This window comes from Ceratotherium simum, chromosome 14, assembly GCF_057802395.1.
Source record: "Ceratotherium simum simum isolate JZ-2026a chromosome 14, ASM5780239v1, whole genome shotgun sequence".
NCBI classification, from domain to species: Eukaryota; Metazoa; Chordata; class Mammalia; order Perissodactyla; family Rhinocerotidae; genus Ceratotherium; species Ceratotherium simum.
Window position 1 is genome coordinate 61,349,733 of NC_141913.1, and position 26,677 is coordinate 61,376,409.

Consider the following 26,677-nt stretch of genomic DNA (forward strand, 5'->3'; position numbering starts at 1 on the left):
GCCACCCTCCTTGAAGCTGGAGACTTTGGAAAACTGAAAGAACATCTCCCAGACGGTCCTGCAGCTGGGTTGATGTTCCACGTCCTCAAATCAGAGGCTCTGGCGAGATCTGGAGAGAGGTGGCTCACGGGTGGTGCTGCTGGCAGGTGAGGGCATGCAGCAGGGGGCTCCTACAGCTGGGCCCCCTCTCCGGCCACCTGGCTGTCACAGAAGTGGCTGGACAAAGCTTCCCAACTCTTGGGTCACGGATCCAGGAACCCATTCTCTTAAGTCCTAGGTTTCAAGAAGCAGTATGTGGAGCAACATCTGTGATGCTGACAGTGGTTTCTTTCTTTCAGCACAGAGACAATTCTGGAACATTCTGGGAGGCATTCCAGGAGGCCCAGCCTAGACCAGGGCCCCTCAGCCCACTTAGCAATGCTGTAATTCCCTGTGTTAGATGCCTTCCTGCTTGAAACACCTAGAGCAGTTCCTATTTCCTGCACTGAACTCTGACAGGTAAAACCACCTTCGACACGTACAATTCTCTGTTGCCTGATTAGGCCCCATTCCTGAGTGTGGGACCAAGGAATGCAAGTCATCACACTCACTGTTCCCAGCGCTTCCACACCAGGGGTAGGGGACAGAGAGTCTAGAAGGACACCCCCAATAGGACAGAAAGAGGCCACCTGCCCAGCCTTCGTCCACGCTCCTGGACTGTCGCTCCATCGTCCACTGCACGTGTGTGTGGCATTGCACACCACCTCGAACCTCAGGGGAACCAGAAGAGTCTATACAGACCCTACAAACTGACCTGGTGACCTGCACAGTCAGCCCTGGGGAGAGAGTGCCCACAGTCTGAAACTCGTCTTGCTCTGAGGGGCTGCAACATGGATGAATAAGGGGGAAGAAAGAGGAGCGGACGGGACAGATGTGGTTGCTGATGGAGAAGTCAGGAGGCCAGCCCTGCTGCACAGATGTGGCCCCAATGGCTCAGGTGACCAGACGCACCTTGGGGAACTGGACCTCCCACCTCAAGATGATCTGAACACAGTTTGGGGCAACCATGGAGGCCTGAGTCACATTTATTTCCCTCATGTTCCTTCTTTCTCATGGTGTCCTAAAAATCCCACTGAGCCCAGTGTCCCCCCTTTCCTCCACACAGCCCAGCTCTGAGTTCCCACCAAAGACACAGGGGTCAAGCGGGGGCCGTGCACGCCTGGGCCCTAAGTACACCCTTCTCCCTAAGTCCCACTTAAGAGTCATCCCTCCTCCAACACCAGATACTCCACCTGGGAAGAGGAGAGCATCGAAATCCAGGCCCTACGTGAAGAAGCAGAAGTGGGCCTGAAGGCAGAAGCCCAGCCATCACTCAGAAACACGACACGCTGTGTAAATTACCGTAAGGCTTACTCAGATTCACAAGAAGATTTTCTGTGTCTTTAAAGTTGGCTCCACCCTCCCCTTCCCCCATCACGACCCCAATCACCCCAACCTCGCCAAAAAAATTTAAAAAGTTGTTTAAGTACTTGAAGCAGAATTTAGTAGCTAAATCTTACTACTATATGACTTTAAAATTATATATACATATACACATACCTAATGTGCATACAATATAGAGTATGTATTTATGTCTGTGTGTCTGTGTGTGTAATGTGTATAATTTGTGGATAAATACTGACACATCTCTAAGTTCTGGACATGTTCAACAGAAATATATCCTTCTCAGAGAGATTCCCTTAACAATAAGATCTTATCCATCTTTAACTCCTTGCAGCACCATGGCTAATAAAGGTTTGTTGAATTGATCAACTGATCAATTGATAGACAGACACGAGGACTAAGGAAATAAAAGGACCCGTGTTTTCTATGCAATCACATATAAACCAATCAACTAAACTTTTCAGTACTGTAAGATAAAGGGCAAGTTTCTAAACAAACAAATCGTGTAAGGAGCAGGATTTCTAAGTGCCTAGGTTTTTCCTATTATTTCCTAATATTTTTTGAGGCATTCCAAAATTATTTATTCTCTCATTTAACTTCAAGTCTGGTTTTATCCTTTCAAGAATCCACCCTCACCCTCCGGCTCGCCATAGTTTCGCCCCACAGAAACTGATTTTATGCGGAGAAAACGTTGTCTTTAATCTAAGCCACTTCTGGCACGGGTTACGTGTGACTGGATAAAACTAAAATTGAAACAGGTCTTTAAAGAACGATGAAAGCAAACATCAGTGAATGAGGAGAAATCTTCACGCAACCCCATGAATAAAAATGTTCCAAGACAATTTTTATGTATTTGAAACCAGTGAACATCTTATTTTAAAGGTTTGGTTAATGTTTTCTCAAATTGATACAATATTTAAGCAGTTTCTGTAACTAACAAATAGCTTAAGGGATTTTACATAACTCTTATTTTTAAAAAATTAAACATTGAAACAAAAAGTGTTTTTGAGAAACTCTGATGCCATCAAAACTGCATTATCTTTTGCCCTTACTCTGAACAAACTCACTTTAAAATTGTATTTCTAACAGAATTTTAGACTTGCATGTACATATATATACATATATTCCTAAGCATTTAAACTAAAGGAGCTAGATCACTCAATATGGTTTGGCTTTTGGCATTACTAATTGTTTACAATTCTACTGTGAGAAAATCTTATTTATTCTGAAACGTCATTTTCCTCTTTAAGAGCACGCTAGCACGTACTTAAGAAGATTTCACTGAAAAAATCTTATTTCAAGTTGGCATACTAGCTGTGATCTTCCTCATTCAGGGAGTGTTTTTGAAAAGTCTGCATCCCTAAAATTTAATGTACGGCTTTAAAAGTTAGCTGAGCACAGGGCAAATATTCTCACAACATATACACGAGACAGGAAGGAACGGTGGGAACGCAAACAGCCTTCCCATGCCTGGGGACTTCCAAGGGCTAAATGTTTGAGGCGGGATCTACTATACATAGTACTGTAGATCTAAGTTTTCTGCTTAGCTTTTCTTATATCTTCTTCACCCAAAAGAAGGTTACCTACTTCATTAGCTCTGGAGCTTTTTAAAGACTTTTCTTCTGGCCAAACTGGCTTACTTAGGATAAGTTAATTACGTGAAAGGTAAAATAAGCCAGACAATTCTAATTTTGTTCGTAAATTACAGTCTTAAATTTCTGAAAATGACACGTCATGAAGGATGATATAAAAGCGCACCTGTCATTCACCTTCCCACTAGACACACACGGAGAGACAGGCCTTGAATCCATTTCTCAAATGAAGTGATATATAACTTACATGCATACACGCATAAACACTACATCACTCTAACACACACACACCACACACACTCACCCACACTCATAAATGAACTGCTTCACCACAGCGGATCAACTATCTGATCTACGAGAAAACAATAATTCAGAGTCAGCTAAGCACTCTTATATAGCAAAACTGATAAAGAACTTCAAAGGCACGCCTATCTGAAATGCAGGGGTGCAGGCCAGCTTCCCCCTGTGATGATTACTCACCTCTGACGACAGTAACAGCAAACCTGGCTCCAGCCTGGCCACCTACCTTCACTGTCACTTTCCCACCACCGAGAGCACCTCTCTGAGCCGTCACCTTGTACTATGAGTAAGCAGATTCCATCCCCGAAGGACCACGAGAGAACAGCCAGCGTCAAGTGGAAGTAGGGCACAGGCCCGTCTCTCCAGAGGGAATAATGGTCGGGGTGCTGCGAGGCAGGGCCTCCACAGCGGGCGCCCCTGGTTTCTGAGGCAGAGGAGGGCCTCAGAGAGGGAGTCAGGGTTCCAGGGAAAGGAAGAGTCTGTTGGGGCCTCAGAGTCAGCCACCCTCCACTGCCCAGGGACGACGGCTCCTGCAGGGCTTACTAGAAATGACGTTTCTCTCATTTCAACTTCTAGCACGGCACACTGAATCACCAAGTCTTACTGAAAGGGGAAGAAAGACTCACAGAAAAGACAAACGTTAACTTAGGAATGAAAACACTGTGCAGTCAATATATGTTTTATGAAAGTCATAAAGCTTCATGGTTGAAAACCCCGCTTCAGTCCTCCTGGAGCCGGCCAGTCCCATGGAAGAATGACCTCCGTGTGTCACACGGAGAAACAACCATGAGGGCCAGGCCTTCCTCTCTCTCAGGCAAAGCCGGTGACGCTCCCCGATCCCACCATCACATCTCCATGTGTCCTGGGGCACTGCCGACTTGGGAGTGTCCCACACGCTTCAGACAATGCCAAAAGCCAAGGATTTCCCACTAATGACCAAAGACAAGATCTGTAAGTTATCCAAACCTACTGTTTGGGGCTTTTTGGTTTTTAGTCAACTATTTAATCCCGTTTCAAATCATAAGACTTAATCCAAGCCCAAACACCAGACTAAGACATTGCAACTTAGATTCTTCTGTAGGCCTCAAGAAACAGAAACCAGCGGTTCCTAGAATACTCACCATTCAGACTTCATCCAAAACATCTCTGAGTGGTAAACATAAGGCCATCTTTAATACGTAAAAACCACAGACCTGAACCTCCAGAGTAACTGAGACCAAGGTTTTAGTTGTCTCATCAGAGACTTTACTCATCAGTAAAGTCTCAGACGAAGTAAAACTTTGAGTCTTCATCAGTGGCAAAAAAAACGATTTTTGAAAATACACATCTCCCTCCTCCTTAAATACTGCCTCCTTCCTGGGTTGATTTTAGATAAAAGAACATATACTCCCTTCATTTCCCCCACTCTCCCTCCTCCCAATTCGGGGGGGGGACTTGAATCTCAAATTACAGCTGTTAATAAGCAAGCAAAGAAGAAAGAAAAGCAAAGGCAGGACTATTTAGCGGTTCTCATGTTTAGCAAAGGGAGCCCAGAGACCTCCATAAATAACGTGGAGAGTACAGGGTCGAGATCGTCTGGGATACTGAGAAATAAACAGATTTTCACAATGCTGCTCAGTTTGGAACCATTTGATGGCTGCTCTAATGTTCTGAAATGCAACTTGGCAAACGGTCTCCGTGAGATGCCTTTGAACTCGGACAGCTTCCACTCTGCAGTAACTACTGAACGGCTCATCTGGTCCCTGACTCCCGACTTCAAAGAGCAGCCTCCCCCGTCCGGCCAGGCCCAGGGTCCAGAGCACCATCTCAGCCTTCGGTGTTTTACTCTGCGCTCCTCCCAGCTCTTTCAACATTTTATTAGCCCAGGAAAACGTGGAAACCAAAGCCATACGGACAACGCCAGGAATCCTGCAAGTCTTTTAAAATCAAAACTCTGCCTTCTCCCAATTTGAAAACATGAATGACTTCTGTCTTTACCAAGGATATCTACAAGAGATGCATCAATTTCTCTATCACAGGCTTTCTTCAAATATTTAAATAGGTATACAATCCAAGAACAGTTTTTTATTACTTTCACCTATCACATTAAGTAATCCTCGATACAAACCTGCTACCTCAGAACTCACATCTGATATTTCTTTGCTACTTACAGCCAAGAAGCATTAAAACTTGAAAGGATTTTTTCTCCCTTTTTTTGATGGAATTAATTTTGGTAGCTTTCAATTAGAGAAAATACTACATTGAAGATTCTTATTATCCCTAAAAAAAAAAAAAATACATAATTCCTTTTATAGAATTACCACTGTCATCTAGTTTCTGCACAAGTTTCAGAAATTCCCATCAATATTTACATCATCTCCACCTCTGAGGAGGAATATATAAAGATTCAAAAGACAAGAGTGCCCACCTATTAAATGTGAAATCCCACAATTTTGCTAGTTATCAAGTTGTAAAAGTTTCTCAGCCTAACAAATACAACTTAATTTTTAAAATTAAATTATGAGCAGTTTGTTGGTAAAATAAATGTGTCAATAAAATACAGTATTTTTAAATTTCCCTTTCCCAATGCTTTCGGGGTCCCCAGTACATTGTTTCCCTCCTGGGCACATCTTTCACCAGAAGTAACTCACCCAGATCACTGCCTGAAATAAAATGACCTAAAAACATGAAAAAAAAAAACAGGAAAAAGAAGACCATTTCTTGGATTAGCCCTACATGTGAGAAAAGAATTACAGTGGAAACCAAAATCCTTTGGCAATAACTTCATTTTAAATGTAATTAATCTCTATTTTCTCCTTGGAAACCTATAATATAGTGCTAAGCAAGAGAAAAATGAACAATCGCTTTAAAAGATAGAATTCAGTTGTGAAGCCAAACTTGAACAAATAATAATAGGCCCAGTTTGCTAGTAAATGAAGCTAAAAATGCCTTCCTGCTTGAGGTAACTATAGAAGTGAAACGCTGGCTGAAAGGAAGGAGGGGCTTCGGGGAGGGGACCAGGAGGAGACCTGCTTCCTCCAGCCCACTCTCACGTCCTAGGTGAGAAACGAGACACAAAAGTCCGTGTGGAGTAGGCGTCCAGCCAGGGCTACAACCCCACTTAGATGGGCCTCCTCGCGTATGTCACACGGTCTCGCCAACACAGCACGTCCACGGGGAGAGGACCCTGGGAGTCAACTTCAGTCTCTCAAACCAGAAAGGATCACGTCTCCACTTTCTGAGACCCCGGGCCCCGCAGCTGTCCAGAACTGTACATTAGCTGCACACAAAAGCTCCTGATATACTACGTTTTAAAAATGGTCTATATCAGAAATTCTATTTTTATGTAAATTAGCCATGTTCAGCGTCGACTACTGACTCAGAAATTTTTAAGAAGTGAAGACAACTGAGAAGGAGTCGCGCTGAGTTCGGGCTGGTGCATGCTGGCTGGAAAGGGAGCTGGAGAGGGAGCTTGCAGTGAAGCTCGGGGCGTCATGAACCCTGACAGACAAAGGAGGGGGCCAAACACATCCCGAAAAGGACGGCTCTGGCCCAGCTGCTGCTCTCCGGACCGCCCCAGCAGACGGCCCAGCCCCACATCCTGCCTGTGTGGGAGCAGAAAGTGGAGTGAGGGGACACCCATTTCCTGGTAGGCTTGGGAGGATGGAGACAAATAAAACTGGCATGTTCTGTGTCAGGCTTCTGCGGTTTAAGGAGCAGGTCACACGTCTGTCCTGGGCCGTCAGGCTCCCTCCTGTCTCAGAGATGAACAGAATTCCATCTGAGCCCCTGCTGACTTTTGTTCTTGCAAAGCTGCCACCAGGTCCCTCCCTCCACCCTCGGAACAATCTGCTGGACTACTCAAGGGTGGGCTGGTATGTTTTCAAAGCACCCAGGCCAGACAGAGCAGGACCAACAGATGAACAGCATCCTAAAATAAATCGAATCAATTTTCCCAATGGTACTATTTCATTATTACATAAGGTACTACTCCAAACCGCATCAAGTATTGCCTATATTTTGGCAACATTTCACATTTCTTTGATTTTACTTACAGTAAAAAAGTATACATAGTGTCACAGAATATGTATTTTCAACAGAAAAAAGAGTTTTTGAGGAAATTTCCATAGGTCTTAGTTATACAGTGGGTCTGGCACCAAAGTCATCCTAGGCCTTTCTGCCTCATGCACAGATCAAATTGTATAATGTTGGTCATTTTATGGTAGGGGTTCTTTTTAATCTTAGAAATTAATTACTGCACCAGACTACCAATGATTAATATTGTTATTTTAAATAAAGCTATGGCTACTTGAGCAATTTAAAGTAAATCCCAGCAAAATTCAGCCAAGTTATTATACAAGCCAATAATGCCAAATTGGTCTTTGGTGGAGCTGATTAGAACTCAGTAAGACACTCTGTTAGCTGGGGGTGTGGAGGAATATGCCCTGATGAGGCTTGGGCAAATGCCGTTCTTGGAGAGAGGTTGGGACAGGAAACCAGGAGACAGCCCTGTGCCAGCCACGCTCAGCGAGTCTGTCCGCCAGCAGGGCTATCCTCCCTGTCCCAGTCTCAGGTCCCTCCACTTGGGAGTCAAGGGTTAAACCACGCGTTCTCCACCCGTTCAGCTCCAAGGGCTCTGACTGTTCATGAATACAATCAGACTGTGGGGAACAAACACAGGCAGGGCTGTACCTGAGAATGTGCGACTGGGAGCTGACTTTCTGGAAGCCTAGGATTCAGAGATGCAGGTCAATGCAACCGTTAAAACAACAAATGTGATCTCCAATGAATGAACTAATTATGAGGCAGCTCTAAGACTGTAAGAGAAGTGGAACTCCATGTTGATGGGGAGGTGGAGAAGCAGAGATACCCAGAAGACACCAATTAAACAGAAGGGGCTGTGGAACAGACACGCTGTGCGCAGATCAACTAAACGGAGGCACGGACAAGGATGACCTGGGGGGTGGCGGGGGGGCGGTATGAGAAGAGAGATGTGTTTCCAGTTCTGCCAAGGAAAGGGCAAGCTGAGACAACTTAAACTGCAGGCAGTAAGGTGAGAAATTCAGATTATAAAATACGACAAACGAATAAATAAGGAAAACCATCTAAAGTAATTCTCTGTACAAATCTTTAAGAAAAGCAAAGATAACTCATTTTTGCAACTGGTTCGTTGAGTTTTACCTAACGAAAAAAGGCAAGACGTGCTCTCAAAATGGTATTTAGTTCTACAGTAACTCTAAATATTTAATCATCTTGCCACCTTGAGTTCGCATGGAAACTCTGCTGTGTGCATCTATGACTTTCACCTGGAATACTCGGAGATTCCAGGATTCTGTTCCAACAGCAAGCAGCACAGTCTAGCAGAGATCAAGGACACCACGACGTCCACAAGAGAATTTACAGGCGGTTTTTCCAAGGGAAGAGACAGGCACGACCCCCAGAAGGAAAACAACGGCAAGCTTTTTCACAAGCTGGAGAAGGAACAGTTACAGGGATCAAACGCTGGGGTTCCTAAGTTCTTCTGGGGAAAGAAAGGCAGCACAGTCCTTCTTGCGTGTTCCCATTAATACTGACTTGATGTGAAGTGACAGGACCCCGCCTCAGACGCCATGTAAGCAACAGGACAGGACAAGACATACGCCGGCAGGAGATAGCGCTCACCTCTGAGACGAATTCAGGTGAAGCTAGGACCTTCAGCTAACTCACAACAGCTTTATCTCAACAGAACACCAGGTTCCAGAACCTTCTATTTCAATTATACACCATCTTTTAAAATAAACTTGAGATCTTTTTGCATATTCTGTTAGGCTGGAGGAACGGGAGGAGCCAACTGTTTTTACGACACGTCATTTGCGCCCTGGAATCTACAACTAATGTCAGTAAGTCTTCAACAGTTCAACAGGATAAAGAATTCTCAAGAGAATTGCCGTGGATTTTTTTCACACATATTTACTTAGTATTTTTTTTAACCAAAATTAAATGAGGCTAGATCATACATGGGCAAAATCTATTTAGAATCAGGAGAAATACATCCACTAAGTAAACCCAATCATGACCAGGACTGACTTCCTCACATGGCTTTGGGGGAGGCATAGTCAGTCGGGGACCATTTATTTACCATTATTTGTGAAAATCACAGCCTACGGATCACGTACCACTGAAACCACAAAACACTTCTCTCTATCTGGGCAGCCTCTGTCTCAGGTATGATCTGAAGGATTCTGGAGTCTCCTTCTGCCTTGAACTAACGAGACAGGCCCACACGTGATCTAAGTTTCAGTGGTTAGGGCTGAAGTCTTTTATTAACACCTTAACTCTTACCAGGTGCTTTCAGATACTTGCCAGCGTCCCACCGAGTCAGTGGAAAGCTGTGGCCCCTACGCTACACCAGAGAACACTTACAGCCCCCAGGGAACAGCATCATGGAACAGTGAGGGACGCCAACAGGCCTCGGCACGGACACTTCACCTACACATTGCAGACAGAGCAGAACTTTGCACTCTGGACTCACATTTGCCCAAGGAGACAACCCCACAGCCTCACTCTTTAGGACACATGTCAGAGGCTGAGAGGAAACATCCACGGTCAAGGCTCCTTCATGCTGCAGAGTGGACTCAAACAGATCAGACCATCCTGAGTCAAGAGACTTTACAGAACTGAGGTAGAAAATGCCGTTGTTTTTTTTAATCAAGCGAACAGACCAAAGGTAACTTCTGTTTTCCTTTGGGTCTTTCTCCACACGTTCTGTTCCACCCTCAACAGAGCGAATGCCCGTGTTTCAAGGATTAACACACGTAAACTACAGAAAGAGAGCTACTCCGCCAGAAGGCTCCCCCTCTCCTCCCTCAGCTAGTTACTCTCCCGACACTCACGCGTGAGGCTAGCAGCATCCCTGTCTGCTCCACAGGCCCCCATCAGCTGGCCTGCAGGGGGGGACCGACACCAGACATAGCCCGTGCACTGAACGACCCGACCTGCCAGGGCCTTCCCACGAGATGGGACACAGCATATCCAGGCCACCCGAATTCTGGATAAACGATGGACCGTTTTTTAGCATAAGTATGTCTCAAATATTACCTGGGATGTACTTATACTGAAAAAAAAAAGGACTCTGTTTATCTGAAATCCAAATTTAACCAGGCGTCCTATATTTTTATTTACTAAATCTGGCAACTCTTCACTTGTTCTCATCTGAAACAAATACTTTACTGGAATGAATGACTTCAAACAAGACACCGTGTGAGTCAGACACAGGGTCCAAGAATGTGTCAGTGCTGACGGACACACAGAACATCAGGTAGCGAGAGGATAGTCATGCTCTCCTCCCTGCAGTATCGCTCACGTCCCGAGGAGAGGGGAAGGTGTTCAGAGGTCGGAGGAAAGCTGGCAGGAGACGCTGACAGCCCGTGCCTCAGCCCCAGACCACGGGCGCCTCAGGACCGGCCTGGACCGCAGCGGGCCTCTGAAGCCTCCAGAGGGCCCTCTGGGCAGCGAGGATGCGGCGGCAGCACCTCGTTCCTTCATCTTCTCTGGGCAGCAGGCAGACACGGCCACCCCGCCACTGGGGTGGGCTCTGGGCAGAGCACGCTGACAAGGGGAGGACCAGGACCGTGCGACGGCCAGAGGGAGAAGGGGGCCGGTTCTGGGAGCACAGAGCCTGCCCTCGTCCCTCCTCCGGCCCGGCCCCCGCCTCCTCTCTCAACCAGCCCTGTACCAGAAGCAGCTCTGACGTCGGAGTCACAGCGTGGGCTCACACTTACTGTTAATCTTGAGAAAGCTGCTTTGACCCTCCAAACCTCAGATTCCCCATCTGTATTTTGAGACTAACACCCACACCCCATTGGGCTGTGACGAAGGTGTACCAAGCCCTCAGATGCTTGCATAAAGAGGCTAGTACATGGACACTTGCATACAACACGGTTAATATTTCAAGCCAGTGGAGAAAAGACTGATGACTAACTGGAGAGCAATTTGGAAAAAATTAAAAACACCTCACAGGATACACTAAAAGTTCCACATGGATTACCTCAGTGTGGAATAAAGTAAATGAAGTAAAGCAAACTAGCTTCATTCAATGACAATATTTTAACAGCAGGGTAGGAAATGTCTTTCTATGTTGTGTGTAAAACCCAGAAACCATAAAGGAAAAAATTGACAATTCTTGCTTTTTAGAACTACAATAAAAGATTTCACAGAGTAAAAAGTCAAATGGAAAACTGGGAGAAAGTATTTAAACCAAACGATGAAAGATTCATATCCACAATATATAAAGAGTCCCTATAAATTAATAAAAGGAGAAACAGCACATTACAAAAATGTGCAAAGTGCATGATCAGGGAAATCACACTGGACACACAATGGCCCGCAAATGTGAAAACCCGCCGACTCTCTCAGAAACCAGAAACACGGAAATTAAAGCAATAAAAATAGAACATTTTTCTTTTTAATAGGCAACTATGGAGAGTTGACAACACCCAGAATTATAGAAGACGTGGGACAATGGACATCCTCATAAGCTGCTGGCCTTCAGTACTATCTCCTGGTCTGGGTCTGGCCCATGCAATGGTCGTCCCTGCGTCTCCTCTGCCTCCTCCTCCTACTCCTCCCATCACTGCCCCCGTGATGCCCTTTCTCAGGAGAAAGGAGAGTGGGGAGAACGGAGACGTGGAGACCGAGAGTGGGCGGGGGGCTGGACTCCAGGCGGCCTTGCCTCCTCCTCTCCTCACCTGGGGGCAGGAGAGCCTGCAGGCAGAGGTGGGGTGAGCAGTACTAAGGCCAGAAGACCAGGTCCGGGGGACTCTAACCTTGCCCTGAAAGACCCTCCTCCCCCACCAAGAGGATGAGAAGGAGCTGAGAAGTGACAAATTCACAATGCACCCAGGGCAGAGGGACTGGGGCTTCCCAGAAGGAGGCAGGTCCGCGCGAATGACAACGGCAGGCCCACCACACTCTGTTCCTGGTGTTCCTATGGCCAATGACCAAGGTCTGGGGTTCTGTCTCTGGCTTTGGGACAGAGAAAAGATGACAAACTCAGGTGTCCTCTGAGCCTAGACCGACAGCCACTGGGTCCGCTGCTCCCCAACATCGTGACTTATCGCTAAGCATCTGGTGTTAGGTGATGCCCCGCCTCCCTACTGCCCTTCAGCAGCCTGATAAGAAAGGAGTGAGGGGAAGGGCAGAGGGGCTGAACATGACCAACGGCCATCTGTGTGGGTGTGGGCGAGGCTGGACCAACGGACGGCAGGAAGGAAAAGACCAGCCTTCATCTCCATTCTGGACGTGCTCCGCTAGCTCACATGTATGGCACAGCTCTGAACACTTCTACGAATATCTACAGCAACACCCCCCCCCAAAAAAAATATATAAGATCTTTAAATTCAACGAAAAAGATCTTTAACTCAAGAAAGAAAAAAAAAAAAAAACCAAGAAATTCTGACCCAGAATGGAAAAGAAATCCTCAGAAGAGTAGATATTTAAAAGGCTCTCATCACAGACTGCTGTCTGCCAAGTGCCGTCCAGCCTGCAAGGCCATTCTGCATAAGCGATTCTATCTACTCCTAACTCCCAAGCACGATGCCCTTCTGTAACTGGGGTTTCAAAACAATATCAAGAGTTTGTTGCTAAGTGGTGTGTAGGCTATCACCATGGAAACCGCAGAGACTCACTCTCGCTGGTGTAGCACACAACCTGTCCAGAAGCTGCATGGTCAGACTTTCCAGAATTTCCCAAGTCTGGACTCCACAATTCCTTTCTTCACACCTGAAATTCAGGAGCTTTGTAGGTCCTCTTTAGGTGACACCTTTAACTGCCTTCTGAGGCTATTACTGATACTTCTCTACCAGTCAAGGTTTTTAAGGGTTTAACGCCTTGTTTTCAACCTTACAGCCCTCTCCTACCATACTTCATCATTTCTGAAAAACCAGTACCCAATCTGATTTCCTAAAAATGAAAATTTTCAATCTACCCCACTATCACCAATTTCTAGTCTAATACCAAAATAATCTGTATAAATCATATCTCATGAATCATGCAGTAATCAATTTTCTAAAAACCATTTTCTGTAACATTACAGACAAGTTTTAAATGAAAAGAACTAAGGTAACTAGCAGTCATATTGGAAACCTGACCGTCATTCCAAAATCAAGAAGGATGTTCTTGGGGCCAGCCCCATGGCATAATGGTTAAGTTCAGCACACTCCGCTTCGGAAGCCCAGGTTCACGGGTTCAGATCCTGGGTGCAGACCTATACCCCTCATCAGCCATGCTATGGTGGTGTCCCACATACAAAATAGAGGAAGACTGGCACAGATGTTAGCTCAGGGCAAATCTTCCTCAGCAAAAAAAAAAACAGAAGAAGAAGAAGAATGATGTTCTCCAACAGTGCGTCCAACTAAAGAACTATTCCAATTTGCTCATATTGGAATCAACCGCTTTATTATCATACATAGGAAGACCCTGATTTTATGATTTTGAAGGAAGCCGCGGTTTTCCAGCAGGTTTCAGATATGAGATTCAGGAACCCATAATATTTTCTAAAGGATGGCCAACTCCTCAGAGGGTACCACTGAATTATTAAGTGATATATTTCAACAACCAATTAGACTATTAAATGAAAACAGTAATCATAGGAAATAGGGAATACAGTTGATCCACAGCCCTGAAAGTAACTATGCTGGAGTGAGAAGAAATTTTCGGACATGAGTCATACTCAGATCTGGCACATTTTTACAGGAACATATTTGGCAGCTAGCAGTTAGCCCCAATGTCTTACTAACCTGTGAAAATACTTGTCTCCAATCAATGGCTGCCTTTGTAAATAAAACTGGAGACAAGGTGTCCTTTAAATGGATATGAGGACACGGACTGCACACACAGAAGCAGGCAGCATTCCAGTAATGAAAGCAGGAACTTCTGACCTTTAATCTGGAGAAGAACATCCCTAGCTTTTTTAATTCTAGTAAAATATAGATCTAAAACTGTAATCCGTTTTAATATGCAAAGGCTTATGCAAACTGTGTACACAAATGCTGGATCGTATCAGTAGTCTACAAAGGGTTCATGAGCAACTGGCCTCAGATTAGGCCCAGCACAGGAAATTAAGAAATATCAAAAAAAAAAAAACCCTAAATTTACAAATGAAAAATTAACAATGTGTGCCAGAGGCGTGTACACAATGAAAACACTTATCAAATAAAACCTAAAAGCTTAGAAAAAGTCTAAATTTACTAAATAACTCAGTGTACCCACTATGAACACATGGACCAAGGATGATGCAGAAACAGCAGCCCACTGGGTATAGAGCTAGCCCAGCCAGACCCGGGCTCCAGTGAGGACCCTTAGGCCTTGAAAGAAAGGGCCGCCGCGCCCTGCGTGGTTCTGCTTCCGAGCTCACGAGCAGTGACCGTGCACTGGGGACAACCAGTGGGCCCAGCCACGGGGCGGTGAGGAGGGGCCTGCTCTTCTCAGCAGCGGGCGACTCCAGGGCCGGGGGCAAAGGTCACACGGGTGAGCGGCCTTCTGGACGGTCTCTGCAGCTTCTCTGCACCTGCACACAAAGGGTCCCCCTGGAGAGGACAGGCTGAGGGGTGCTATAGGTCCCCCAAATGCTGAGCCCTGCGCTCCTCACTTCTCAGGACATCCCTCACTCCGCCACAGGCAGTGGCCCTCGCCCACCAAAGCTGTGCCTGCTGTCGGACTGCCCCACCTGTCCTAACCCCAGTCACCAGCCGGGGTCGGTGACACTGCACGTGGTGCTACTCTCCTTGTTCCAAGAGCCCTGCATTCCAGTGGGAGTCAGAGGAGGCCAGTCTGGACCCCACGGCCCCGCTCCCAGTCTTTCCACAGCCTCTGGCCTCCACAGCCGCCAGGCTCAGGAACCGTCCACAGTGAGGGGTGAAGCCACCCACTGACCCAAGTCCCTGCCTCCCGAGAAGCCTGCCATGAATCCGCATGAGGTCTGAGCGGGACTACCCCCTACACATCCTCGGTCGTCCAGTATTAGAAACGGCTCAGCCCACTTCTGCTCCTGTCCATGGCGATGACGGCTCGGGACAGCAGCCCTGGGACACAGACTCCCATCACGGCACCAACACGCCATGCGGGGTCAGAAGGCAGGGAAAAGGCAACTCCCAGAATCCTGACCCCAAGTCTGACAACTCACCAAAAATCACCAAAAAGTAAACTCCTGCCCATCCTCAAAGGCCACAACATTGTTTCACATTCACATGGCACTCCCAACTTAAAAACTTGTGGCGCACAGACGGTTCATGTTAAATACTCACTATGAGTTGAGCCATTACTGTTGTCATTAGCCACCGCTACTGTCTCAGATAACATGACATCTAGACAACCAACAGAAACGACGACTGAGCACGTAGACTACTGGCCCTACCAAATATTACATTTCTCCCTGTAAACTCTGAAGAGGAACCTAACTCACCCGAGCGGAGCCACTCACTGGTCGTGTCATGAATACCAAGGGGCCGTCAGGATGAACACGCTGTGACCTCTGCCCTCAACGAGATCACAGTTCAACGAGAGATGAGGGGCATGCTAACAACGCACGGCACAAGACAAACACAAGGAAACTGCAACAGGCTACTAATTCCAGGAACAGAGAGGGTCACTCAGCCCGGAAGTGACCAGTGCAGGCTCAAGGGTGACAAAGCAGGGAGGATGGGACCAGCCAAGACAGCAGGGAGGGATTCCAGTTTCCAGGGTGTGCAACATCAAAACAGGATGCTGAGGCACACAGAGCGAGTGGGGAGTTCTGGAGAGGGCATTCGGGGTGCAGAGAAGGTACAACAGGGGACAGGAGGCGGTGGGTCAGGGCCACAGCTGTGCTCCTAGAGGCCTGAGGAAGGAGCCAGAACTCTTCTACCTGCAATGAGAGTTGAGCAGAACAGCAACCTGACAGTACCTGTGCTTCCAGCAAACAGCTGGTAATGGTATAACGAAGTGGACGCAGTCAGGTGAGCCACGTCACAGGGACAGAGGGACTGCCACAATCAGACGGGCAGGCGTGCAAACGCTGGGAGGAATGCCGTGTGTCTGGGACAGCTCTGAGACGAGGCACCCTCTCAGGGGCAATGCAACACCTGGAGGCGCCGTGGCCCCAGCTCACCAGGTGAGCCCCACTTCCACAGCAGGGGATCACCCTCCTCCAGAGCTGACCGGGAACCCCCAGCAGTCAGCAACAGACGGTTCAGAAGCAAAATCAGCGCAGTTCACTCTGTAGATGCTTCCTGACTAGGTGCAACTCACCTCTTCACATGTAAGGCCACATCGCACAGGACTGGGGTCAGAGAACCAAATTCGGTTGTTTCTATCCACTATTGATGGATAAAATCTACAAAGAGGAATCCTTACATTTCACGTCAGGAGCAGCCAGTTCAAGTCTGCACTGGAGAAGATGAAGAGCTCCTCTTCATGACAAAATAGCACAGGTGACATTTAAACCCCAGCAAGGAGCCGAAAATCATAGCCAGCATCACCCATCCCACAGACTGGGAAAAACGCATCTGTCAGGGCAAGGAGGACTGAAATAAAGGAATTTAGGAGGTGAGGCAAGGACGGAAAAGACTACAAAGCTGTTACATCACTGGATTCTGTAAACACAGCGCGTGCATTTTTACTGGAACCCAAGAACATCACTAATTTCCCCCCTAGAGAACACCCACTCACCGTTTACCACAAGCAGCCTCCTCCACAGCGGGGGGACGAGCACAGAGAAGCCTCCATCTTGTCTGCCTACGGAGCAGGCGTGAGTGCAGACAGGGGGACTGAGCCCTGGCAGGGTCTGACCCACCCTGTGACCACAGGCTTCTGCCTCTTGAGTGACAAACCCGGACAGGGATGCTTTCCTAGGCTGGGAACCGAACCGTGTGGACCTCAGTTCTGGTTCTAACTCTAGTACTAACAAAAGTTGTGTCCATGTGGTGCCCGGCCCATCACAGGAACACAGCAACACAACCCCTTAGGGGCGTCACGGCCCCCACACTGCAACCGAGGAGAGTGGACACTCATGGGGCTATAGGACAAGACACACCGCTACTCAGCGCAAAAGGAGAATTACAGTCTAGGCCTCCAGGCTCACGCACCTCTGCTAACCATGCTGTCCTTCAGCAACACACACACCACATGGCTTCAGGCAGATTACCAGATCTCCCTGTGCCTCGGTTTCCCCAATGATAAAACAAGGGGACAGACTACACATCCTTCAGTTCCCTCTCAGCTCTGAAATTCTATGATTCTATCTTGTGTCAAAAAAAGAGACAAAGCGAGATAAAATAAATCAAGTGTTTGACTTTTGCTAGCAAACTCAAACATTTGCACGGTGTTTGTTTTACAATAGTGAGTACATATAGCCCATATGCATCTCTCAGAGACAGGAAGAAAATCCCAGGGCACAGTCTCTAGAGCCTGATGTCTTTCACAGTATAATAAACTCATTCGGGAAGGTCAGGGAATGCGGCGTTCTGTTCAAGCAAGTATTAGCATGCACGCCACGCATAGATGATCAATGTTTGAAGAATCAGAATACCATAAAACTTACTTGTAAGAACCTATTTTCATCATAATTCAGTCTCCCTCTGATGACTGAAACAGCACACCAGGCAGGGTACCAGAGTGCCATGTGAACAGCTACCATCGTGTGTGTGTGCGCGCGCGCACGCTACAAGTGCAGGTTAAGAGTGGTTCCTGGTTGCTAAGATGCTAACTAAACCACAGGGCATCCTGCATTCGACTGTCAAGTACATCTGAATGTTCTTCTTAAAGAACTTCACTGCATTTTTATAACAAATAAGAATTTAGTATGAGGGTTTTCCAATCTTACTTTATCTTTTCCCAATGAAGTAAACTCTTCAGTGTTCAGGACGGTGTAAAACCATCAAGAATGTTGTCACCACTCATGGTTTGCTCAATCTGTTAGCATTTTATGGTCCCTCTTCTGTAATCTGAAGTAGACCTGCTCTTCCGTAACCTTCATCCCTACCATCTGGAGTTCTTTCTCTCCAGACCCCAGCCTGCGGGTGTTCTCTGGATGCTCTCTGTGCTCTCTGCCTTATTTTGCCTACGTGGGAACCAAGTCCCTGGGGAAGCAGTGTTGGTCCTGGCATGGCATGTGGTGGAGAGTGTCTCGCATGGCATGGCCTGCCACCTAACACCATCACTACAGTGTGTTGCTGGGGCACTTCCTGGGTGGTACGTCCATCTGTTTGTGGACACTTATTTGACATTACTCAAAATGAACCTCAGGGAGCTGGCCCGGTGGTGTAGTGGTTAGGTTCACGCGCTCCGCTTCGGCAGCCCGGGGTCTGCAGGTTCGGATCCCAGGCTCAGACCTGCCCACCGCTTATCCAGCCATGCTGTGGCGGCGTCCCACGTATAAAGTAGAGGAAGACGGGCACAGAGCCAGGGCCAATCTTCCTCAGCAAAAAGAGGAGGATTGGCAGCAGACGTTAGCTCAGGGGTAACCTTCCTCACCAAAAAAAAAAAAAAAAAAACCTCAGGCTGCCGGTGTGATGATGAAACTGCGCACAGCAAGACTGCGTGAGCCAGCCCAGGGACTGCAGGGGGCCGGCCTTCTGATCTCCCGTGACCAATTCCTCAAGCTCATGTCAAACAGAGGCCCCAACACCACGGAGACCCCTCGGAATCATCACTTCCCGTAGCTCTTGCCCAGGGAGGGTTCACTTTTTATAGGGAATTGTTCCCAGAAGTGCTTGCCTTCCTCTGCCCACGTAAACCGCCAGTTCATCATTTCCCGCCTATACCTGGAACCTCCCTTCGCCTCACCTGATTCCCTTTCTCGCCTCCTTGTCCACAACCCCTTCCTTTGTGCTATCACTTTTAGCCTCTTGGTAGGGCCGGTGATGAGTCCTGTGTTAAGGCAGAAGCCCCTCCCAGTCATGGAACCTGTGTGGGAGACGGAACCGGGCCAGGCTGGGCTGCACCTCGGGACCTGCTTCCCAGCTCAGGACACACACACCTCTAGTGGATTGGGCCAGAAGAACAATGGGGCAAATGCACCTGTCAGCGCTCCTTCTGCTCTGAAGTGAACCCTGAGAATAAGGAATAAAAGCTTCCCATCTGAGCAGGCCGGGCCGCCACGTGCAAACACTCCTCCTGAATTCACACCCACATTCCACAGTCCGACTTCTGTTCGCTAGATCCACCCTAAATCCGGTCACAATGGGTGCACGTATAACAACACCTCCTCCTAAGCTAGAATGTTCTAAGGACTGTCCACTCTCTATCAACAAGAAGGAAGGAGGGCTGCTGAACCTTCTCGCTGGCTGCACGACCGCAGTCTGGCCCTCCTCGCCGGCCCTCGCGCAAATGTAGACAACTGGTCAGTCTCAAAGCGTGCGCTCAGCTAACATTTTAGAGTCAAAAGACTGGACCTTCTTTCAATTATGGTGGAAAGAAGATGAGCTCTAATGTACAAGTGCGTTGGCCTGGAGGGAGGCAGCAAGCACAGAAATATAGGAAAATGGAGACTTTCTGAAGTAAGTCCATTTCTTCCTTTAATTATCTTTCCTTCCCTTGACCATATTTTTTATTTCTTAAAACTCTCTCCTTAATTCTTCAAACTGCATATAATTTTATGGCACTTGTTCTAAGAACTTTCTATTCTATTAGGTTGAGTCATACAGTTTGCCCTCTCAGTCAAAAACAGTCAAATATTTGCAATTTCATATGACTTCATCTAACACTTGGGGTTTTACCATCAATTAAGTTACAGTGAGTATCCAAAGATATCCAGAGAAGGTGGGCTCAATAGACTACGGATTTGATGTGACAGAAGATGTTAGGAAAACAAGAATTGGTCAAAACCTGGGGTAGTCACATAAGTTTGAGCAGAAACGATGGAGATGAACAGTGGGAATGAGCTCCTCGGCCTTTCGCATTGAGGCAGGTTCAAACACCTCACCGGCTCCGGGCACCAGGCGAGGCCGACTAAGGGGCCTCTCAGGATGGCACCCACTCTAACAGCACAGGTACCGCAGGAAGAGAACCCTTCAAGAGGACGCACTTCGCAGGCTTCTGTCATACCCAAGCCACCCAAAGGCTTTCTGAGCAGAAGGCGACTTCGGCCTATTTCCTGGAGGAGCAGAATATTCACCTGTCCTCCCTCTAAGCACACTGACTCTGCTTTGTGTTTGAAAATGTTCATTTTTATAAATTTCAATTATATGCCCCTTCAATACTCCTCTTCCCTAATTAAAAGGATTAATTTATTGTGAACTTCAAAACTGTACTTTCTATCAGCACCATGTCACTTTCTCAATGGAGGATTAAAATCTAGCTTAGTAACACATTTTAAATTATTGAATATTATTCACAACTTGGCTCTTCTACTATCTTAAGTCAGTAATGAGGGCTGCTAGGACCCAGTCTCCTGTGTACATAAAGGTAACATGACAATCAAAGCCTTCCAAAGGAGTAGACAGCAACCCTCAAATGAAAAAGAACGTTTCATGAAAAAAAGAAGTTTCTTTCAATTAATCTGATAAAGCAAATTATCTCTAGATCCAGAAGTAGCATTCAAATCCATTCCTGGATGTCAACAAAACTTTGGGTAAAATTGCGGCACAATGAGGATTTACTTGAAGAGTCACAAAAATCTGAATTCTAATGCCAACTCAACTACTACAAGTAGACGGATTCATTCTTATGAGAACTGTGATCTTTCATCCCTCAATTTCTACATATTTCCTCTAACAATTTTAACCAGTCATCCCAAAGTCCTATGAGAATTTAGTCACTTAAACATTTAAAGATCTAAACAATCTTTGAGTAACAGGAAAGGGAAGCGTTTTCTGAAGTTATATGTGTTTTTTAACAAAAGAAGGGCAAACTACATATCAAAATAGAGAACTCAAAATACCCATTTGCTTTTCCAAAGTAGCTGCTTCCAAGGCCTTCACCAAACCCTACAGATGAGAGCGCTTTGTGAGTGCTGACTCCATGCAACACCCATCTCTCTCATTAAGGAGGATCCGTGAGTGCCACGCCAGACCATTAAAGGCCTGCTATGACTGAAAAGTGTGTGTTTTTCAGAGGAAAGATACTGCCCTTTGGGTACAAAAAGTGACCCGTGCAGGGGCCGGCCCAGTGGTGTAGTGGTTAAGTTTGCGCAATCCAGTTCGGCGGCCCGGAGTTCAAGGGTTCAGATCCCAGGTGTGGACCTATGCACCACCTGTCAAGCCATGTTGTGGTGGCATCCCACATACAAAAAAAAAAAGAAAACTGGCACAGATGTTAGCTCAGGGACAATCTTCCTCACCAAAAAAAAAAAAAAGTGACCCGTGCAGACCTACAATGTTCTTCCATATTTTATACCACTGTCATGCCATAAATTTCTTTTTCTAGCTCTCAGTAAGCTACAATATCCTGCTGATTCTATCTTAACTTGTTGTTAAACTCAAGTATGATATATAGTCTTCTTATAGAATCATCTGAGGTATCAAATTTCTCAAAAAAATAGATTACATATAGAGAAAATACATAATCTCATTAAGAAGTAAATGACAATCTCTAAAATTTAACACACCTGAGAAGAAAAAAGTAAACTCCAATCTATAGTGAAAATAATTTGATCTTTCCAACATCTTGACTTTGAAAGCACTACTAAATTAGCTTATTATTAATCATTTGATCACCATCATAATAGACGGGGCAAGACCCAAGAATCTTTCCAAATATTAAAAATAATTGTCTTCAAAGTAAAAAAAAAAAAAAACAGAGGTGGTGCTGAGCTAATATTTTATTCAATGTGCTCCAAAAAGGAGTCACAGTATTATTGGAATGTGACCAGTAAAATCTATAGTTGTAAAAATTTTAAAAATAGGAAAACCAAGAATTAATCTTCAAAAATGCCACTCAGGGGTTGCAATTGGGTTCACCAGGTTTTACATGACAAACTGTTAGAAGAATCCAAAAAAGCTTACAGAAAGAATGTGCATTTTCAGAGAACAGTACATCCCCCTGCTCCTTCCCACAGGTTAATGACTAAGAAATGAAGTGCGAAATACAGGTCGATGCATAACGTGTCCATTTACCTGTATGCACACTTATAAATGTGTTTGCAGACTCAGCACAGGTTTTACTACAGGATTAGAGAAACGATTTTATTGACTCAATATGTATCTGAGTGCAGTAGGTTCTCACATAACACGCTGTATAAACCGACAATAATTAAACTCTGTCCCAAAGACTTAGCTAAGTCTCTAATGAGGAAAAAATGACATAGATTTGTGTTTTGCTGTGAAGAAACGCACAGGGGTCGTATCCTCACTATAGAACGTAAACAGCCCTGCTGAAGGCACGGGTTCCTGGACCCCTGACCTCCAGGTAACAGCCGCACCCATTAACCAGTGATCAGGGAGAAGCGAAACACATCCCCAGCTATGGGGACAAAGTTACACGTTCTGTCACTGAAACATCACCTTACACTTAAAAGAATCACCCAAAACAAAAAACAATCAAGAAAATATCAAAATGTTTAAAATTTATAAAAAGAAGAAAAATAGTGAAAACAAAATTGGGCAAGCATCTTTAAATATTTACATAGCTGCTATCTAGAAAGTAATCTGTTCCAATTAGCCGTCTCTAAACCCACAGGGTTACTTGAATCCAAGGAGATTAATCATGACCGCACACCAACGTGAAGTTACTCTTTCACTCGGCTGTCTGGTGCAAGAGAGGAGGAGAGCAGAGGAAAGTGTGTGTGGACACATGCGTGTGCAGGCTGTATGGTGAGAGAACTGGGTCTGGCGCTGCAAAGGAAGAGAAGGGCACATCTCAGAGGTGGCCCATCACCTGTTCTTCGCTCAGAAATGACCAGGAGAGACCATCAACTCAACAGGCCAGAGGTGTTAACTTATGCAAACACTATGGGCAATTAGCAAAAAGAAGCCTGAAGTGGAGCTGACAGGCGTCTGCATCTGCGGGTTGGACCTCCAAGTATACATCCGGTTCAGGATACCCAGGTGTGGGGCCACCAAGGTGCAGGGCTACCTGTGCCAAGACTACCTGGGGCTGGGACACCGGGGCAAGGGCTACAAAATCAGAGTTACCTGGGTGTAGGGCCACCTGGAATATGGGGCTGCCTGAGGACTGGGGCTGCCTGAGGCTGGTACATTAGGATGCCGGGCCACCTAGGCACAGGGCTACCTGAGCCCTGACTACCTGGGAGCCAGGACTACCTGGGCCTGGATCAGCTGGCTACGGGGCTACTGACCCTGGACCTCCTGGGCTCAGGTATACCCGGGCATGGGACCACCTGGGCATGGGATACCTGGGCAGAATACCTGGGCAAAGAATATCCCGGGAAGGGCTACCAGGGCACAGGGCTACCTGGGTGGGGGGGCCCCTGGGCACAAGGCTCCCTGAGCGGGAACACCTGGGCGCGCGGGCTCACCTGGTGCCGCGTCGGCCGCGCCCTCGTCTGCGCTCTCGTCGGCCAGGCCGGAGCCCGGGGAGTCGGCGGCGGCGCAGGCCGAGCCGGGGCTGCTGGGCTGCGAGGCCGAGTCGCCCTCGCTGAGCGAGCCGCAGCGGGCGCGGGGCGCGCGTCCCAGGGACGCCGCGGTCGCGGTCGCGCGCCGCGGGCGGTGCACGCGCGAGTGCAGCACCATCTGGTGGTAGGTGCGGAAGATCTTGCCGCACTCGAAGCACTCGGACGACTTGCCGTGGCCAGCGGGGCGGCGCGCTGGCGGCTGGGGCGCGCGCAGGCCGGGGGTCCAGGGGCCCGGGCGCGGGGTCCCCGGGCGCGCCCGCCCTCTTGCGCGGGGGGCCCTGCGCGCCCGGCTCGGGCTCGCGCTTGCGCTTCTCCTGGCTCACCAGGATGTACTCGCGCCGCTCCTTGTCGAAGGCCACGTCGCCGGCCAGCGCCTCGTCCCACGCCCCGTACTTGAGGTACTCGGCCGGCTCGGCCACCCTGCCCCTGGTGGCCAGCTGCCAGGCCTGGTAGCTGTTGACCGGGTCCAGCTCGGCCACGCGCCGCCCGGCCTGCCCGCGGGCGGGCGCGCCGGGCTCGGCGGGCCGCAGGTTGAGGCACTGGAGGAAGAGCCGCTGGGGGTCGGCGGGGCCGCCCTGCGCCGCGCCCTCCCCGGCCGGGGCCCGCGTCCGGCCGGCCTCCACGCGGCGGTGGATGGCGTTGTGGGCGTTCAAGCTGTCCAGGTTTGTAAACAGGTTCCCGCACTTGGTGCAGACTTCGTAGAGGGACAGGCCGGCCACGATCACCTCCTCCTGCACCACGTCGTTGATGGTGGCGATGGGGTCCAGCTCGCTCTTGGGCTTGTTCTTGCTCCCCGTCTTCGGGCCGTGCGCCTTCATGTGGTTCTTCAGGAACCACGGCTCCTTGAATCTTCGACCGCAGATGTGGCAGCCGTGATCGAAGGAGCCCCTGTGCTTCTTCATGTGCGCCTTCAGGAACCAGGTCTGGCTGAAGGCCTGGCCGCACACCTCGCAGGGGAACTCCCCGGGGGGCAGCTCGGGCTTGCCGCTCTCCACGTAGGCCTCGCCGCCAGGCCCCTGCGCGGTGATGTGGTCCCTCTCGATGTGGCTGAGCAGGGACTCCTCCCTCAGGGTCATGTAGCTGCACAGCCTGCACTTGAAGGGCTTGTGCGCCTGGTGCACGTGCTGCTCCAGATCCTTCTTCCGCTCGAACTTGCTCTTGCAGAAGGAGCACTGAGCGGCTCCGGCCTTGCCCTCCTCGGGGGCACCCGCGGCGCCCTCCGTCTCCTTCTTGCTGCTCCTCAGCAAGATCTTGCTGTTGTCCATCTGGGTGGCCCCGTTCAGGATCTTGTTGCAGGCCGACGTGCTTTTCGTGGGACTGGCGCAGCCGTCCAGGCCCTCCGACACGCGCATCTCGCCCGCCTCGGGCTCGTGGCCCTGGATCAAAGTCCCCGTGCGGTGGCTGCGGATGTGGATCTTCAGGTTGCCCTTCTGGGACGCCCTGTGGTCGCAGTAGGGACACTTGTAGGGCTTCTCCCCCGTGTGCTTGCGCATGTGCTGCGACAGCGAGCTCTGGAAGGGGAAGCTTTTGCCGCAGATGCAGCAGCTGTGGCTCGTGGCCCTGTCCCCATCCACCTCGGGGCTCCTGCTGGCCCTGGCGGGGCTGGGGCCCCTTCTCAGCTCCATCTCAGCCTCTCGGTTGCGATCCATCTCCAGGACGAGGGCTCGCCCCGAGGAGGCGGGCTCAGCTCTCTGTCACAGGGGCCTGCCGGACAAGGTCTTATCTCGCCATCTTCAGATGTCTTTTGCGTCCCAGCTGCAGAGATGTTCCCGCCACAAAGACGTGCAGATCCTACCTGGAGAGCATGGCAGGCACAGCGAGCACCTGAAACAGAAAAGACACGGAGATCTTAGGAAGGAAGCTTCCCACGTAAACAGGGAGCCAGTAACACCCAGGATGGTGATCGGCATGCTCCTCCAGAAAAATCTCAACCCAGTCCAAATAAAAGAGACACCAACAAAAACGTAAACCGATGTACAAGCAGCTGCTTCCTTTAAAAGATCAATAAGTAAACAGTAAATTATTGATAATAATTGTGTGCTAAATCATTAAAATAAGTCATTGTAAATGACTGCATTCAATTTTTTTAATCAATTAGATACCAATTCTAATTTAAGGAAAGACTGTGGTGAGCGAGTTTGTGGGAGTGTGAGAAACGCTACGGAGCAAGGACAGCGTGTGGGAACGCGGAACAAAGGAGAGTGGAGACCGTGGAGGCAGAGGCTGCGCCCAGGACAAGGGAGCTGCAAAGGCAGGTGACAACTGTGAAAGGCACTGCACAAATGTATCTCTGTGTCTAGACTTAAGGAAACGGGTCTTTGGTTAAGAATGTAGATGATTTAGTAAAAGAGAGGCAATGAAGTGCACAAGCAGAACCCTGCACTCTCCGGTGCCAGGTGTCACACTGTATGGCCACTGTCACTTTCATGCCCCTCCCACCCTCCGGAGAACGAGGGCCCCGGTCTGAGTGGCTCCTCCAGCCACCTGGCATGTCCAGCGGCCTGTGCACAGGCAAGGGCAAACCAGGCAAGCGGTATCCAGCGCTCTGCCTGACACATAGCAGGCACCCATCCACACCCCAGGAAAGCCAACATGATCGCCTGTAACCACAAGGGGGATCCAAGACAGCGCACCCCAAAAAGCAACGATGTCCAGCAAAAACAGGAATTTCCACCTGACTTGTGATAAGTACAATACACAAAGCAAGGAGCCTGTTAGAAAGGACGTTCGAGGTACGGCGTCTTTCAGGACAGTATCCTGACGGGTTAGAAAGGGCGGGAGGGCTACCCACAGCTCCCCTGGGACACGGTCTGTTTATCCTTCTTATCTCTAAACAGAAGTAGTCAAGATAATGATTCTG

General features: G+C 48.3%; 1 protein-coding gene across 1 annotated transcript in view; it reads right to left on the reverse strand.

Moving 5' to 3' along the window:
* ZNF516 (zinc finger protein 516) overlaps positions 1-26,677 on the reverse strand; it is a 115,407-nt gene that overhangs the window by 42,243 nt on the left and 46,487 nt on the right. Inside the window, 2 exon segments of the mRNA XM_087439344.1 lie at positions 23,722-24,011; positions 24,013-25,641. Coding sequence (XP_087295470.1) covers positions 23,722-24,011; positions 24,013-25,466 — 1,744 coding nt within the window. The 5' untranslated portion in view covers positions 25,467-25,641.